Source organism: Larus michahellis, chromosome 2 (assembly GCF_964199755.1).
Source record: "Larus michahellis chromosome 2, bLarMic1.1, whole genome shotgun sequence".
Lineage (NCBI taxonomy): Eukaryota > Metazoa > Chordata > Aves > Charadriiformes > Laridae > Larus > Larus michahellis.
The window spans coordinates 166710110-166727841 of NC_133897.1; the positions used below are offsets into that span (position 1 = coordinate 166710110).

At 43.1% G+C, this 17732-nt stretch overlaps 1 protein-coding gene across 8 annotated transcripts in view; it reads right to left on the bottom strand.

Moving 5' to 3' along the window:
- Nucleotides 1–17732, bottom strand: part of TSNARE1 (t-SNARE domain containing 1) — a 521888-nt gene that overhangs the window by 336372 nt on the left and 167784 nt on the right. For all 8 annotated transcript variants that reach the window (XM_074577946.1, XM_074577941.1, XM_074577945.1 and 5 more), the window contains one exon: nucleotides 3792–3869. In XM_074577946.1, coding sequence (XP_074434047.1) covers nucleotides 3792–3869 — 78 coding nt within the window. The remainder of the gene's footprint in view (nucleotides 1–3791; nucleotides 3870–17732) is intronic.

Here is a 17732-nt window from a genome sequence, read left to right on the forward strand (position 1 = left end):
GGAGAAGACAAGACTCAGTGGGGTTCTTATTAACGTATATAAATACCTGAAGAGAGGGAGCAAAGAAGATGGAGCCAGGCTCTTTTTAGTGGTGCCCAGTGACAGGATCAGAGGCAATGGGCACAAACTGGAACACAAGAACCTCCCTCTGAACATCAGGAAACTGAGGGTGACTGAGCACTGGCACAGGTTGCCCAGGGAGGTTGTGGAGTTTCCATCCTTGGAGACATTCAAACACCATCTGGACATGGTCCTGGTCAATCAACTCTAAGTGGCCCTCCATGCGCAAAGGGGTTGGACAAGATGACATCCAAATCCATCCATTCTCTGATTCTATTAATTTCTCCACCTTATGCAGTGCATGGTTGTCCTTCACCCCAAACACCATCAATCCCACCACTACTCTCCAGTATCCCAGTGGACAAATATCACTGTCAACCCAAAGGTGACTTTCAATGGCTGAATTTCTCACTTCTTCATCTTCCGTGTGAAGAAAGCTCTTGAGCTTGTAGTATCCAAACAGTTTACCAAAAAAAAAACCTATGAATAACAAGTGTTTTAAACAACTGTTTGTATAATGCATGTATTAGTCACTCCTATGAAAAATAACAAAAAATAAATAAACATGAAGTGTGCATTTCCCATTTTGCTTTTAACCCATTCAGAATCATTTTGTTTGTGCAGGAATTGAGATTTTGACAAACTACTGAAGAATCATAGACTCATACAGGTTAGAGGGCATCTCTGGAGGTCTTTAATCCAACCTTCTGCTCAGAGAAGGTCCACTTAAGAGCAAGTTGTTCAGAGTCTTATCCAGCCCTTAAGATCTTGAAGGATGGAGATCTCACAGACTCTCTGGTCTCTTGTTGCACTGGTTGACAACCCTGGTGGTCAGAACATTTTCCTCATATTGAGTTGGAAGGTTCTGTGTTTCAGATGCCCTTTGCCTCTTGTCTTTTCACCATGCACATCTGAGAGGTTATGGCTCCACCTACTCTACAGTCACCCTTCAAGTATTTACAAAAAGGAATATGATTTCTGTTAATTCATGTTCAACTTGCGGTTGACCAGTAGCCCCAGGTCTTTTCTTCAAAATAGCTTTATAGCCAGCCAGCACCCATCCTGTCCTGTTGCATAAGGTTATTCCACCCAAAGGCACAAAGAAAAGTCTGAATAATTATTTTCCTTCCAATTTTACAGGAAGCTGGGCACTGGAATAGCTTCATGGAGCCTACCCAGAGCCTACTTTGTTTTCAGGTCTTCACCTTCTGGGATAGCAGAGAGCAGCAATGAGGCTCACAGTGCTTGGGGCAAGGTACATCCGTGTTGCAGCAAGTCCTGATAAAGGTGATGATTGTCGAAAATAAACTCAAACCTACCAATTCCTTCTAGTCAGAGAAAAAATGGTGCTTGAACTTTCCTGGCAGATGGAGTATACACAATTCCTCTAAAGAAGACATGACTACAGGCCCAGTCAGCCTGACCTCGGTACCAGGAAAGATCATGGAGAGGATCATCTTGAGTGAGCTCTCACGGCAAGTGCAGGGCAGCCAAGGGATCAGGGCCAGCCAACATGGGTTTAGGAAAGGAAGGTCCTGCTTAACCAACCTGATCTCTTTCTATGACCATGTGACCCGCCTTCTGGATGTGGGGAAGGCTGTGGATGTTGTCTATCTGGACTTTGGGAAGGCCTTTGACACCGTCCCCCATAGCATTCTCCTGGAGAAGCTGGCGAATCATGGCATAGACAAGTGTACTCTTGGCTGGGTTAAAAACTGGCTGGATGGCCGTGCCCAGAGAGTTGTGATTAATGGGGTGAAATCCTCTTGATGACCGGTCACAGTGGTGTCCCTCAGGGCTCAGTTTTGGGGCCAGTTTTCTTTAATATCTTTATCGATGATGTGGATGAGGGGATTGAGTGCACCCTCAGTAAGTATGCAGACGACACCAAACTAGGTGGGAGTGTTGATCTGCTTGAGGGTAGGAAGGCTCTCCAGAGGGAGGGACCTGGACAGGCTGGATTGATGGGCCAAGGCCAACTGCATGAGGTTTAATAAGGCCAAGGGACGGGTTCTGCACTTTGGTCACAACAACTCCAAGCAACGCTACAGGCTTGGGGAAGAGTGGCTGGAAAGCCGCCCAGCAGAAAAGGACCTGGGGGTGCTGGTGGATGGCCAGCTTAACACGAGCCAGCAGTGTGCCCAGGTGGCCAAGAAGGCCAACAGCATTCTGGCTTGTATCAGGAATAGTGTGGCCAGCAGGAGTAGGGAAGTGATCGTGCCTCTGTACTCGGCACTGGTGAGGCCTCACCTTGAGTACTGTGTTCAGGTCTGGGCCCCTCTGTACAAGAGGGACATGGAAGTGCTGGAGTGTGTCCAGAGGAGAGCTACCAGGCTGGTGAGGGGTCTGGACACCAGGGCATATGAGGAGAGGCTGAGGGAACTGGGCATGTTTAGCTTGGAGAAGAGGAGGCTGAGGGAACACCTCATTGCCCTCTACAACTCCCTGAAAGGAGGTTGGAGAGAGGTGGCTGTTGGCCTCTTCTCCCAGGTGAATAATGACAGGACCAGAGGAAATGGTCTGAAGCTGTGGCAGGGGAGGTTTAGATTAGATATTAGGAAGAATGACTTTACTGAAAGAGTGGTCAGGCACTGGAAGAGCCTGCCCAGGGAGCTGGTTGAGTCACCATCCCTAGAGGTATTTAAGAAATGTCTAGATGTGGCACTTCAGGGCATGCTCTAGTGGCAGAGACTGTAGGTTGTTTGTTTGTGGTGGTTTGTGGTCTTTGTGTGTGTTTTTTTTTTTCTTTTTTTTTTTTTTTTTTGGTGTGTGTATGGTTGGACTTGATGATCTCAAGGGTCCTTTCCAATCATGAAGATTCTATGATTCCATGACTATGTTTTAGAAGTTTTACTTCACATCCTTCTTCTAGCAAGGATTACTTGCTACAAGGACTGGGGCTTTATCCCTGGGACATGTGGGGGAATAATTACAGAAATAAGGAAGCACTAAGATCCTTTCACTACACCTAGACCATCCCTCTCTGTCATCCAGTTCACAAAGACACAGATCAGACCAGACCAGACAGAGAAGCTGTCCAGGTGATTCAGAAGCAATTTCAAGGTCTACTGTAAAATCAACACCCTGCAATTTTTGCTTCTTGTCTGACACTAGTGTGTTTTAGAACTGGGATACCATGACATTAACCACCATTCAGCAATGTTACTTTATATCTATCTGCAAAATACATCTCTGCAGCCCAACCTAACAAAACTCATGAGCCAGAGCATGCCTCCAAAGAAGGGAAGCACTCGGCATCTCTAGGGTCTGGGGAGACAGGAGCAGGAATAGCATCCTCACTCAGTCTACAGAGTGAAGAATAACAGAAGAGTTATGGTGTTGGTGTTTTCATAAGGGAGATTGATGTTTTGCAAGGTCATATGAACGCAGTAGTGCTGCAACACATCAGAAAATGAGTCTGGCTTGTTCCACCTTTCTGTGCTCTAACTCTCTATTGTAACAGATGACACAATTAAAAATAGAAAAGGATGTGGTCTCAGCAAGGATTGGAATATATCTGTGCCTGTTTAATGGAACATATGGTGGAATATTTTTACATCTTATAAAGAACTGTGTATTGGACATGTGATGGTGCTCATGAGATGCAGCAGCAGAAAAACTCCATTAATATCTGCTCCCTGACAACAGGAGCTGCCATGCACTGCGTACACGCACACAAGTCATCAGCAGGACAGCACACAATTGACTAGGAAACCTTTCATTATACGCACCATTGGAGTTAATTCGGAAGACATTGGCTGAAGTCTCCTGAAAAAGTTCCTGTAGTTCGCTGGGATCAATCTGGGTGGCTGTGAAGACAAAAAGGAAGAAGATATGTTAACACTGGAGACCACCAATTGCTTTGAAAGGGGGTCCCAGCTGATCCTTTGAAGGGGGATGCAGGTTCCTCCTCCCTGTAGAAATTTATCCCAAGTAGGTGGGTCTGATGTAGCCTTACACAGTGTTTGATGATACAATGTGTACTGTTTTTTGCCTATACTTACTCCAGCATCATCAGGACAGTAAAGACGCTGCTGCATTGATGATGAGGCAGCATTTGTAGGAATTATTAGCAATCGGAATATAAACGAATTCTGCTCATTTATCAAGTGGGAGTATCAGAGCCGCAAATGAATGAGAAACGGCAAGCACAACAGCACTGTTAACCATCACTTTCCAGAGCAGGAGGGCATGCGAGCAGATAGATACTGCCTTCAGAAAAGGGGAGGAAGCAGCAAGCAAAGTGCAACTGCTCCATGGGCTCAAAACCTTTGGGGCAGGAGGGAGATGGGAGCCCAGATGGATCCTCCACACTTTCATCTTCCAGCCCCTAAGAGACTCTCCTCTTCTTCCTATTTCTTCCTGATAGCCCAACTGCAAAGGTCAATGAGTCAACTCCAGGAATAGCTATTGCTGCTGCCAAGATGACTTCACTCAGCTTCATTCCCAAGGACCCACTTTGGTCAAATCTGCCCTAAAAGGAGAATCCTGAAGTGAGGGTTTGATTGTTTGGAGTTTGGGGGTTTGATGGTAGTTGGATTTTTTTTTTTTTTTTTTTTTGGTTAGCTTCATTTCCCAACTCTAAACCCTGTGAAACTATCACGAACTCCTCCACAGCTTCATCATCCCCTGAGAATATAGGCAGAGAAGGTTGGACTTGGATATATTACGGAGAACGGATAGATCACTTAAATAAGCTTTAAACAGGCATTTGGGTTTTGATTGGTAATAGTCACCAGAGAAACACTCATTTATACCTATATCTTTGGCAACAGTTTTATGGCAGCTGATTTACAGCAGATTTTCCCATGGTTTAGCCTTATTCCACCTCCCACCTGGTTCAGTTTTTGCAGGTTTCCCAGAAGCTGCTCTACCTGAAACTTCCAAGTCCAAAAGCTCACCCACCCGGCACACTACAGCACATTCAAACAGCCACTGCTATTAGCAAGCTGCTCCTCTGATCTGAAGCATTATAGAAACTCAAACAGGAGCTACGATTAATATTTTCAAGCCAACAGACTGCAACTATGACATATTCCGCATCCCCTAACCAGATTTTCCTAAGCTGTTAAAACACCACACTCCCAACCTGCATTTGGAAAAGCAGAAAGTCATCAACAGAGCACGGGGAAAACCAGGAATATTAAATAAAAGGAGAAGCCCGCTTGATGCACTGCTCAGGTTGGTCCTGAGGATGCATCCCCCGGTGCTTGAGGACAAGCTCCACATCCAAACAGTGCAATCAGGGGATTTTCCACCGCTTCTCACACATCTCACCCGCAGCAGCACTTGCACGAGACAATTCAGTCCTGTGCTTGCCGTAAATAAAGTCCTCGATCAGTCTATCAGGTTGACACAAATCCAGGGCATTAAATGGTCTTTAATCCAAATGCACAGGGGCTCACTCCTAGAGATTTTCCCACTCTTCTCGTCCTGCAGTTCCTCCTAAATCAGCTGTCCCAGACACTCCTTTGCTTTATATATGAGGCTATATAACACAAGAATTTAGCTTGGGTTTACCTGTCCCCCAGGAATTGCAGTTGTTAGTAACAAGATCCAGCTTTCATTTAATCTTTGACAAAACAACAGCATAGGTTAAGAGTTTTTAGATATTTACTGACTGCACTGACCTCAGTTGCCGGAGATTTTTTCGTGCCAACTCGATCTGGGTTAATAATATGGGACAATGGGTAGTCAGGACATGGCTTCAGCTTGGCTAAATTTCTAATTATCTATGCTGAGAGGACTGTACCACACATTTTGTGAAAAACTGAATTTGCCTCAACAGATTTTTAGCCTGGCCCAGTGATACTGAGTTCTTACACACTTACGTACTTTGCTGAATGAAGCCTCAGATGGACCATGATGCAATCAAACCGGGGCTGGAAATTCCTTTAAGTCCTCAATTATAAGCACCCAGCAAGGAACAGTATTTCATTAATCCCCCCAAATAATATGTACTGCAGACTTCAATGTGTTCCCACCTGGAGACGCTCCTGCAGATTGACAGCATCCAGTAGGTACCTCTGAGGAGTCATTTAAAATGCCAAAACAACACCAAAAGCAAAGATGAAATATGCCAAATGTTGTAAAAGGTGGGAGAAGCACCAATTTCATTGCAGGGACTGTGCACACTGCATTTCTGAGTCCCTGCAACACCATGAGAAACACTGTGCGTCCTGAGTTGGTCCATAGAGTTAAAAACTACACAGAAATTCAGGTGCTAATGTGGGTGGGTGAGATTTTCCCAGCCTCCCCTGGGTGGCCATGGGGAGACTAATTTGCTCACCCTGTACCGTTTTTCCGTAATGGAAAAGAGAAAAAACACAGCAGGAAAACATGTGAGGCTCATACTCAGAAGACAAGGAAATACCTAACTTTTTAAGCCTCACCACATTTACTTTAGCCAAATGCAAGATGACTGTGAGATGATGAACTCCCCCTTGAAGGCCTGAAATTTCAATCCATAAATATCTACCAGAGAGCACCATATCAGCCCCAAACCTCAAACAAGTGCAAATTAAATGGGGAAAAAAAAAAAAAAGAAAAAAAAAAGCGAAGGCAGATGCAACATTTGACCAGAATTTCCAAAAAAATTACTTTGAAAATGCAATGCTTGGAGAAGTCTTATCTGAGAAAATTACACTGACTCTGGCTTGCAGTTTCCTGCCCCTGGACTTTAATTTAATGTTACAGCATGCTGCCAGTTCTGGTTGTGGTTTGGTTTTGGTTTTAGAAAAGAAAAGAAAATAGTAACAAGGGGGTTGTTTTAACTGCTCCAGTTTCAAGCTTCCACACATCAAGCAGAGATGTTGTAACTGTTCATGGAGGATTCAGCAGTTCAAGTGGACAAGCAAACAATTTGAAAACAGCAGCAGAAAGCAAAGCAAAAATGCATCTGTACTGCCAAGCTACGTGAAGACATACTGACTGTGAAAGAAAGTGAATGTGCAGTACATCTGTGTCTAATAAAAAATTAAACTTCTTTGACTACATAAAGTGAGTGCTAAAAATTCCCCAAGAAGGAGTACGAGGTTGCCGATATCCAGTAAATACCTTGCACGCCCCAACGCTAATAGAGTCCAAGGCCACAACTGGGAAAAGATGACTTTGACTTACACTGTGGGTTCTGAAAGCAGTGAAGAGTTTGTGGTGGATATGTTACAGAATCCTGCATGCAAATCGTTTCTCCTCCGCTTCCCTAACTTGATATTTCCAAAAACATTTTTACAGTTTCCAGTTATTTTCCCATTTGCTTTCCAGCAGAATTCCCTTGGCAGGAGACAGGGCAACCTGACTTCCTCTGCTATCAGCTCAACCTTCACCTAGCAAATGGTGATGACCTGTTATATTTATTTCAATTGCTAAAATATTAGCATCTAACACTGGCAATTCTGATATTTTCCTACTGTTTCTTAATTCTTCTGTCTGAAAAGCTATAGGTGGGTGGACCAAATGGAAAGGGTGGGCTTGCTCTACCAAAGCAAAGTGTTTCTATATGTGTTCTGGACAACTGCAATGGGAGACCTCAGCTGGCAACGTGATATTAAGGATTTGCAGCTTGAGATGGAGCCACTGTCTCGTAACCCACCTTGTTGCACTCCTGGAAATGCACGCATTGGCTTTTCTTTTTGTTGTTCTTGTGCTTAGTTTTGCACCAAAAATCCCTTCCCTTCACAAGAAAAATAGTTGTATCCCATCACGTGATAACTGCATGTGCGCACTGTGAGATATTCCTTGTGCAATGATGCTGACAGTGCACTGAGGAGGGACAGAGAGGGAGGAGGAGGAGGGGACATCACTGAAGCCAAACAGTCCCCTCCATCAGACTTTGCTGCCTTCTCCCTGCCGTTAACCATTCCCATCTAGTCATCCCAGCAAACTGCCTCATAATAAACCTTGAAGGGAATATGTCCACTAGTAAATAAAACAGACCGAGGGCACAAACCATATTTTATTGTTAGCTAGCTGCCCAGCTCTGTATTGCCAAGACAAACTCAGGAGTTGTTTCGGGGATGGTTTATCCCAGAAATCGCTTCCTCTAGGCAAAAATCAGTGAGACCACGCCAGGTTTAAATCCAGACATGCAACACCACCACACACCTATCTGCTATGTGGAGGTGGTATCCTGGGCTCTCTGCTACCCCTAGCTCTTTGGGCCAACACCAAGACAAAAAAAAAAAAAAAAGGAAACTGAATTATAGAATCATAGAATCATTTGGGTTGGAAAAGACCTTTAAGATCATTGAGTCCAACCATTAATCTAACACTGCCAAGTAACCAATAAGCCATGTCCCTCAGCACCACATCTACCCGTCTTCCAAATACGTCCAGAGATGGTCACTCCACCACTCCCCTGAGCATCCTGTTCCAACGCTTAACAATCCTTTCAGTGAAGAAATTTTTCCTAATATCCATCCTAAACCTCCCCTGGCACAACTCGAGGACATTTGCTCTCATCCTATCTTGTTACTTGGGAGCAGAGACCAACACTTACCCTGTTACAATCTCCTTTCAGGTAGCTGTAGAGAGAGGCTGAGCACCTTAAAAATCCATACAAGCCTCACATGTGATTTTTGCAACCATTATTCCAGTAGAGACTCAGAGTGCTTTCCTTCCCATGTTTCAGTGCAGTTATAATCCCTAATTTATCATACCTCTGACTACAGGAGACAGTTGGGATGAGGACTGGGCAGTGGAGGGATGAGGTATCAGTGCCTGGAGCAAAATATAACCTTGGGGCTCATGATCTGCTTCCCCTCATCCTGCTCAGGAGGGAGAAAATGCTGCCGATGCACATGGGCATTGCTGGGGCTCTCAGGTGCCATGACAATCAGTCATTAGCTCAAACCATCACCCACAGCAGTTGTGGCAGGAGAAGGAGAAATCTGAGTGAGATGGCAAGTGGAAATGTCTTTCGGTTCCTCTTCAAGACAAGCCAAACGCGACACCTGAGCAGGCTTATAGGGTCTTGTCTCTAGTGATCTGGATATAATTAATGTCCAAAGGGAAAAGCTGGAGGTCCAGGACAACATGCATGGTAAAGGTATCGACAGGAACATCCTTTCACCTAATGTTAATGAAAATTGCCTGTGTTCCCCACGTTAATCTTCTTTACCTATTAATTATGTCACACTAATTTGAAGCTCCTAATGGCTTTTTCTGCAGCCAGGTGAAGTCAATTGCCTCCCTGAACTCAATTTTGTAGCAAACCCAAAATAACTCAAAAGTTGCAGAAAAGAAGAGGCAATAATTACAGTAACTGCAATAAAAAGGGAAAAGAGGAAAAACAGGACGAGCGTTCAATCTTTCTACTTATAATACTTAACATAGCTGTAGTAAAGCAGCTCAGAACCTCAGAATTGCAATGCATTTATCCCCCATACACCACCAAGAGCTATGTCCGTGCTGTTAAGAGAGACATAGATTTCTTGCACCTGTGTCTTTGCTCATTTGAAAATCTTAACTAAAGTTATAAAATCACCTTCTGCTGAAAAAAAAACCCAACAATTTTCATCAGAAAGTTACTTGGTATCCAAACTCCTCCTTTGCACTCTGAAAGTCTTGAAAGAAGTAAATTGGAGGTAGGGAGCAACCTGCTCACTATGATCCACCCTAAATCCTCAGTTTATCAATAAGGATTAAGCACAATGGGCACTACTTGTATTCAAGTCCTGTGACTTAATCCCTTCACAACCCACCTGGACAGACAAGTCTCACCCATCAAGCACCTTCTTCTTTTTCCGGGAACAGGGGACCCATTAGAAGGTTCTACTTCCCCCCCTTGAAGACCTTTCACAGTGTTCACCTAAGTTATCCAAGAGAGTAACTCTTTATTGAAGACTATGATCCACAATGAGAGCCATCCACCGCTGGCACTGGGAAATAGAGCTCAAGGGAGAGAAACGGATTCATTTCTGGCTGCTGGCCCAAGAGTAAGAGATCTACTCTGGAGAAAAATGCTGAATTCAGGTCTCTGTTTTAGGGTTTTGACAACAATTGATACAAAAATGAAGAGGTGGAAGAAGATGAAGGGGGTAAAGGAGGAAAAAGAAAGAATAAAGACGAAGCAGCAGCTTGTCATGGGAAAAATAAAATGCTACAGAAAATAGACAAACAAGAACTTGGTGGATGCGCAGACACCTACACACACACCAGGTAAGTCTCTAGCCACCAGAACTCAACAGCTTTCCAGGGTGCTTCTCCCTGTGGACTCACTGGTTTCTGAGACTACACTTTATACCAGCCCTCAGTCTCTTCCACAGTGAGAACACTGTTTTCGTCTTCAGCTGCATTTCCATTTCATATAAACCATGGGAACCCCATTTATCTTTATGACTTCTGCTCTTCTGTTGAAACTAGTCAAAAAAGATTCAACAAATTCCAGCATAGAAAGGACTGGCTAAGAGCACATTTGGACAAGGCTCCTTTCCTCAAGGAAAAGAGCTTAAAATAGAAAGGGAAATAGGAAGGGAATGAAAGAAGCAGCATTGTGTCTAATGTTGCAAAGTTGCACCTGGCATGCAAGTTTAGGAGGTTTTTATTTCCTCCTGTTGAAGTTTCAATGAAATAAGTGATATAGGGAAATGTAAGCAAAAATCACACTCATCAGGCAATATGCTTTTCATCAGCATTGGAAAACGTGACGCTGTTTCATGTGGCAATGCTCAGAAGTTCTTTGTTATGGATTTATGCAGTGACTTGTACAAAAGACCTGGGTCTCCTCAGCATGGCCACGCAATGAGGAGCCACTGAGGGGATTACACTTTTAACAAATGGGATGAAGCCAGTGTTTGCATCAATCTTCTTCCAACCCCCATTCTCACACAGTGGGGTCAATGTATTAAAAAAATTCAATTACCTATGGGTTAACTCAGGGTCTCTGTTTGCATGAACACTTATAAACTCCTGCTCAGTTTTTTGAAATCGCCTTCCTGGTTTAGCCAAGTTCTCCTGAACATACAAAATAAAATTTTCCTAGTTTTAGAAATGAGCTTTACCTGAAGGCATCCCACCATGTGAAAGGGAGATGCATTTAGGTAGTGAAGTACCTGCCTCCTCCTCATCTCCACAGGGAAAAACCAAGACACCAGGAGGTCTCTCACCTTGCAGCCTTGTCGTAAAGAAGTACCTTACTCCTGCCTTATTTACCCACCAGATGCACTAGCAGAAAAAACATAGAGAAAATGAGAGAAAAAAAACATGTCTACTTTAACAGAACAGATTTTTTTCCTTTGAAAGACCTACCATAGCTATGGCAAGTTGACCATGGGAGACAGAGATTTTATAATTTCTAATCCAAGTTAAGTGCAAGGCCCAAATTCAATGAGTGGACAAGACCAAGGAGGTAAAGCAGGCAGGGAGAATCATTTCAGGTTGGTAAGGATCCCACCTAGGCATGCATTTTTTTCTTAGGCTTTCCGAAGCAGACTTTCAATACATTAACCTTTTTAAAGCCCTGAGATTTGGGCTTTAGTTAACATGTCCCCAGAGAAGTAACTGCAGCACATGGTGTCCCCAGCAGAAGTGTTCCTGGTAGAGCTAGTAAGTTTTAACTGGAGCTCAGCACAGCTCTTTTCTGGAAGATCCTAGGAAAAAAAAATAAGCTATAAATATAAATACAATACATCTCTCTGAAAGGAATAATAAATACAGAGCCTGTCCCAAGGAAAGCCAAAGAAGCCAAGGAAAAAGGCCATTCAGACAAAAGCTTCCCATGTAGAATCATAGATTTATAGGGTAGTTTAGGTTGGAAGGGACTTAAAGATCACCTAGTTCCACCCCCCTGCCATGGGCAGGGAAACCTCCCACCAGACCATGTTGCTCAAAGCCCCATCCAGCCTGGCCTTGAACACCTCCAGGGGTGCCCAGCCTCCCTGCCTTCCCTCGAGGGAAACCTCCCCCTGCAACTCCAAACACAGCACCAAGTCCTCAGCCACAAAAAATGCAAATCTGTGTACACACAGGAATCAGTTCATAGAGAAAAAAAGAAACATTAGTTATCTTTTTACAGTGCAATCAAGATTCAATCAGATTTACTTTGCATTATTTCTAGTTAAGATGTTTTTATTCTCTTTTGTTTTCTTCTTTATCATATATGCTAATAAGAAACTTCTGAAGAAGAAAGCGACAAGACATTCTAGGTGCACAGCTAGTGCTGATGTCTTCTCAGCCCTGCAGCTCACCCTGCGTGTCCAGGAGAGCATGACTGCAGACAGTACCAGCATATCAGCTCATGTATAGGGAGCCTGGCCAAGGAGATTTGCAGCTGTGTTGACAATAGATTGTTCAGCTTTGCCAAACCACTTTGGATCCATGTCCCAGAGGGTACATCTCCACCATTCTCAAAGCACCAGTGAACAAAATCAGCCTCCCAAACCCACCCACACAGTATTAAGGCAAGCAAGAGATATATCCAAGTAGTCCACCAAAAGAAGTTATCTCTGGAGCCAACCCTGAGATGCACACATTCATTCCATCCCAGAAAGCCACCCACATCCTGGACTGCATCAAAAGAAGTATGGCTAGCAGGTTGAGGGAGGTGATTCTACCCCTCTACTCTGCTCTTGTGAGATCTCACCTGAAGCACTGCCTGCAGCTCTGGAGTCCTCAACACAAGAAGGACATGGACCTGTTGGAACAGGTCCAGCAGAGGGGCACAAAAATGATCAGAGGGCTAGAGTACCTCTCCTTTGAAGACAAACTGATAGAGTTGGGGTTGTTCAGTCTGGAGAAGAGAAGGCTCTGGGGAGACCTTATAGCAGCCTTCCAGTACCTAAAGGGGGCCTACAGGAAAGATGGGGAGGGACTCTTTGTCAGGGAGTGCAGCAATAGGATGAGGGGTAATGGTTTTAAAGTGAAAGAGATTTAGATTTAGATTAGATATTAGGAATAATTTTTTTTTTTTACTGTGAGGGTGGTGAGGCACTGGAACAGATTTCCCAGAGAAGTTGTGGATGCCCCATCCCTGGAGGTGTTTAAGGCCAGTCTGGATGAGGCTTTCTAGTGGGAGGTGTCCCTGCCCATGGCAGTGGGGTTGCAACTAGATGATCTTTAACGTCCCTTCTAATCCGAACCATTCTGTGATTCTATGATTCTGACCCCACCAGGTACTGACTCTTGGCCAAGTAAGGAGGTATCCTCCTTGGTGACCACCACACCATTCCATGTGGCCAGATCTGGGCAACAGCAGCCCTGCCCAAATTTGCTCCAGCTCTGAAGGTAGACTTCACGACTGAACAGCAAAGCTATGATGGAAAGCCTGGAGAGACTGCACATGCAATCTTGACAAGAAGCAGAGAAATCCCAGACAGTACCAGAAACAGCATTAGAGAAAGTTGCCCAGAAGATGGGACAGCACACAGTAAAAGGGGTGAGATGAAGCAGAAATGCTGGGCAGAAGCTGCTTCCAGCTTATGATGGGGACGGAAATACCCAACAAAACCCAGCAAAAAAGTCCCAACCAACTGACAAACTTTATTAGATCACTACTCTAACAGTTTCTTTTAATTTATTATTAACAAGTTCCCTGCTTTTGCAAGGGAAATACTAGAAATATATCAGATTTTTTCCAGCAGGAAGTTACAGTTTCTGGTTTTCAATCTTCTCAAGCTTATTAAAGACGCTAGTGAACGGTGGTTTGAAAGAAACCTGATATTCTCTACATCTGCATTAAACCATATTGCTAGTAAATCTGTTCTCATCCTATGCTCCTTTTTAGGCAGCAGTGAAAAAAATAAAAGTAGAGAACAACCAACTAAGCAAAAAAAAAACAAATCCTCACACTGCCTTCTAATTTCTACAACAAGAAAAACAGCAGCTTGTGTTGAATTAGTAGAAGGAAACGTCAAAGACTACAAGACTATTACTAGAATAAAAAGCCCATCACTTCATGGCCGCATCACGATGGCTAAGAGGGATTTGAAGGTCAGGTGAGCTTGGCAGCCCATGGGAAACAAGTTGGTAGGAGTCTCAGTCCTGTTTCACACCCTGAAATCTCTATAAAATTAACAAAGTAATTCAGAGGGTGATGGAGACATCCCATTTGCAGAGGTGCTCTTGTCCAGACAGGAGAATTAGGGAGAATGTTGATTTTCCATGAGGGTTAACTGCAAAACAGACTTAAAATTTTAAGCAAAATTTTAGGAAGAATAAGTGCAGAGTGGAACCGTGCAAAGGATTAAGAAGCTGCTAATTCTGGCAAACTGTGGAATTTTGGCTTTGGTTGGACAGTTTTACAATTAAGAGTTTTTCTCCATTTTTACGCAAAGGGGAGGCAAACTTTAAAAGGTTTTGCATAATTTTGACGTATTACCAAGGCACAGTTAAGTAGCTTTTAAATAAAACAAAGCACTTTTTGATTCATTTTTCTTTGCTGGTAGTGGATTAGGAGAGAGTTAAAAAGACAATTCATTTTTGATTGAAATAAATCAATGTACTGGAAAATAGCAATTCATTTGTGAAATTTCCCTATCAAATCCCATTGCTTCCTGCTTTCCAAGATGGAAAGTCTAATCACGTTCCCTTCTTCATGCTCCAAAGCAGTAGCAGAAGCAAGCGTTAAGGCAGTGCCTGTCTGTATTTTTAACATAGACAACACAAAAGATGAAGAATCCAAATATTTTTGAAATGTTATTATTTAAAGATTTATTGGCGATACAAATTACAAAATACTGTTTTTATTTTTAAACTAGCTCTTAATCAGTCTCTCTTCTGGTCTTATTAATGCACTCAGCACTAATTGCCTTAGAAAATATCTTTTAAAAGAAACAGGCTATTAATGAGAAAATGGAGATGATTTTTTTTTTCTGATTAAGTTCATGGGATGCAAGGAAGTGGTATCAGAAAAATCAGCAATTCAAATGGAAGACAGAAACCTTTAAAAATATTACCTTACTGCAGTTTTTCAGTTGAAAACACCCAAGTAAATAAATTTTGGGGTTTTTTTCACTTCTTGTAAATTGTGGATTCTGTAAACAAAATCCTGAAATGTAAACTCAGTTACCAAAAAGACCACCAAAGCATATTAGATAAAAGATTGGTAATAAAAATGTGTGATCCCAGAAAATAATATGTAAAATTCATGAGATTATCATTACTACCACTGTACCAGAGAGGCTCCAGGGCTGGGATGAGTCACTAATCTAACAGGAACAACGACAAAGATGATACTCAGCGCTTCAATAGTGGGGACATTATTTTACCCCTGTACTCGGCACTGGTGAGGCCTCACCTAAACTACTGTGTCCAGTTTTGGGTCCCTCACTACAAAAAAGACATTGAGGTGCTAGAACACGTCCAGAAAAGGGCAACGAAGCTGGTGAGGGGTCTGGAGAACAAGTCTCATGAGGAGCGGCTGAGGGAGCTGGGGGTGTTCAGCCTGGAGAAAAGGAGGCTGAGGGGAGACCTTCTCACTCTCTACAACTACCTGAAAGGAGGGTGTAGAGAGATGGGAGTTGGTCTCTTCTCCCAAGTTGGAGGTGATAGGACAGGAGGAAACGGCCACAAGTTGCACCAGGGGAGGTTTAGATAGGATATTAGGAATAATTTTTACACTGAAAGGGTTATTAAGCATTGGAACAGGCTGCCCAGGGAAGTGGCTGAGTTGCCATCCCTGGAGGTATTTAAAAGACAGGTATACGTAGCTATTAATGATATGGTTTAGTGATGTTTTTTCTCAGTGATAGGTTGATGGTTGGACTCCATGATCTAAAAGGTCCCTTCCAACCTAGAGAATTCTATGATTCCATGACACTTAGATGGAGATGAACTTAGATTCCATGACACTTAGATGGTGTGGGAGAAAGGAGTGCTCTCCTCGGTGCTCTGGCCACTGACACCCAATGATGTCAATAAGTCTCTCCCCAGCCTCTTGGCATTTGCAAGTCCATACAGAAGAAGAGTTCTAGGAGAACAAGAGAGCACGTGCATTAGAGCTCTGGAGGAAAACGATGTGATGCTGGATGCCCAAGCTTGCTTCAGGGTCAACTACGCTTGTTCTAGCACAAGTTTGAAGAAGCTTGTGAATAGAAAACACCATTTTTCCCCTAACTCCTTACCCTTCATCACATCGCTTGTTGGTCAGGACTAAAATTTCAGACCATCTCAAGGGTATAGAAGACAAATTGCACCTGCAGTAAGTAAATACAACATTCTTGGAGAACCCCTGCAGCGTCATGGAGATCTGCACAAAGAGTTTTTACAAACCGGAAGCCCCAGAGAAATTAAATGAGATCTGGGATGACAGGATAGCAGAAATTACCAAAACAGAGACAAAGTGGATGCAATGGAAAACAGCGACCCAGCAATGCAACAGCTGGTATCTGTCTGCAGGACAAAAAAAGAGTGTTTTGCAGATGAACAGTAGTGCAAGTGCTGAAGAAGATTTCCAAGTTCAGAACAGAAGTAACCAAGCCTCCTCTTCTGGAGAACTTCAATTCTCCAGCAAAAAAGGAGCAAGGTAACATACTATACATCCCAAAGAGAAAGGACAACGTGCAGTACACCCTTTGCCATTTATTGGTAGTCTTTAGCTATATGTTTAAATAAGAAAACTGCACTGATAATTTATGCGCTTTCCCAACATTTGCTGAATGGAGGAAGGAAAATTACTTTTGTTTGCCTAAGATTAACGATAATAGAAACCATCTGGCCCAAGGAACTAGCTCTTTTGGAAGAAATCTTAAAACCCATACAGGGTTTTATAATCTATAGGTACAAAACCCCACACACCATGCAGGGAAGAAGATGAAATACCATCTGCTACCATCTGTTTCTGTGGGACACTGTGTGCAGATCTGGTTTTCCATATTTTATGGGATTTTCAAGTGGTCAGCAGAGGTTGTAGCAATGGCCATAAAACGTCCTGTTTCTTGTTACACAGCTCCTGCTACAGTTATTCACTAGAAATGACAGACTAGTACAAATGACATAGGCTCAGCTCTCTCCCCCTGGGATTCATATGGACCAGATTTTGAGTTCTCTGACCCTCTGCAAGTTACTGGCAAACCCTTGTGTTGTTCATCGCTAGTTAGATGGTCAACGTGGGCAAACATTACAGAATTAGTATTTTATTTTGCACACAGTCATCAACAGTTCTTTCTCATCTACTGAGACAGAAGTAGAGGGGAACATTATCTTCCCACTATTCGTTGATTAGAAAAAGAAAACAAACAACTTTGCTTTTTCAAAAACAATTTCAGGCATAATCTCAGGGACCTGTTAATGTACAAGGCAACCTCCAACCCACGCAGAACAACACAGCCTATGACAGTGCTAAAAAATACAACATAAATAAAAGAGAAGTTCATTAGAAGTTTATGTAAAGCTATAGAAGATGTGTAGTTACTCCAAGTGTAAGGTGATTTGTACAATGAACTTTACACCTATGCTTGCACACAAAAAAAAATGCATGGGTGTTAATGTTTATTAGAGATTATTATAACGCTCTTTGCACCTTCGTAAAAGCAAGAATATCCCTTCCTTATGGGTAAAACAGTGGCATGTGTGATGCAGTGGGGTTCAGTCCTAACGTGCAGAAGGACTGATCCATCCTCGAGCTCATACGTGCATTTAGTTGAGAGACAAAACCTGGCCTTTTGCTGTTTAATTCAGCAGAACTTTGCTCTCTTTCTCATTCTCAGCATGACTCATTAAATATCTGCAGACCAGAT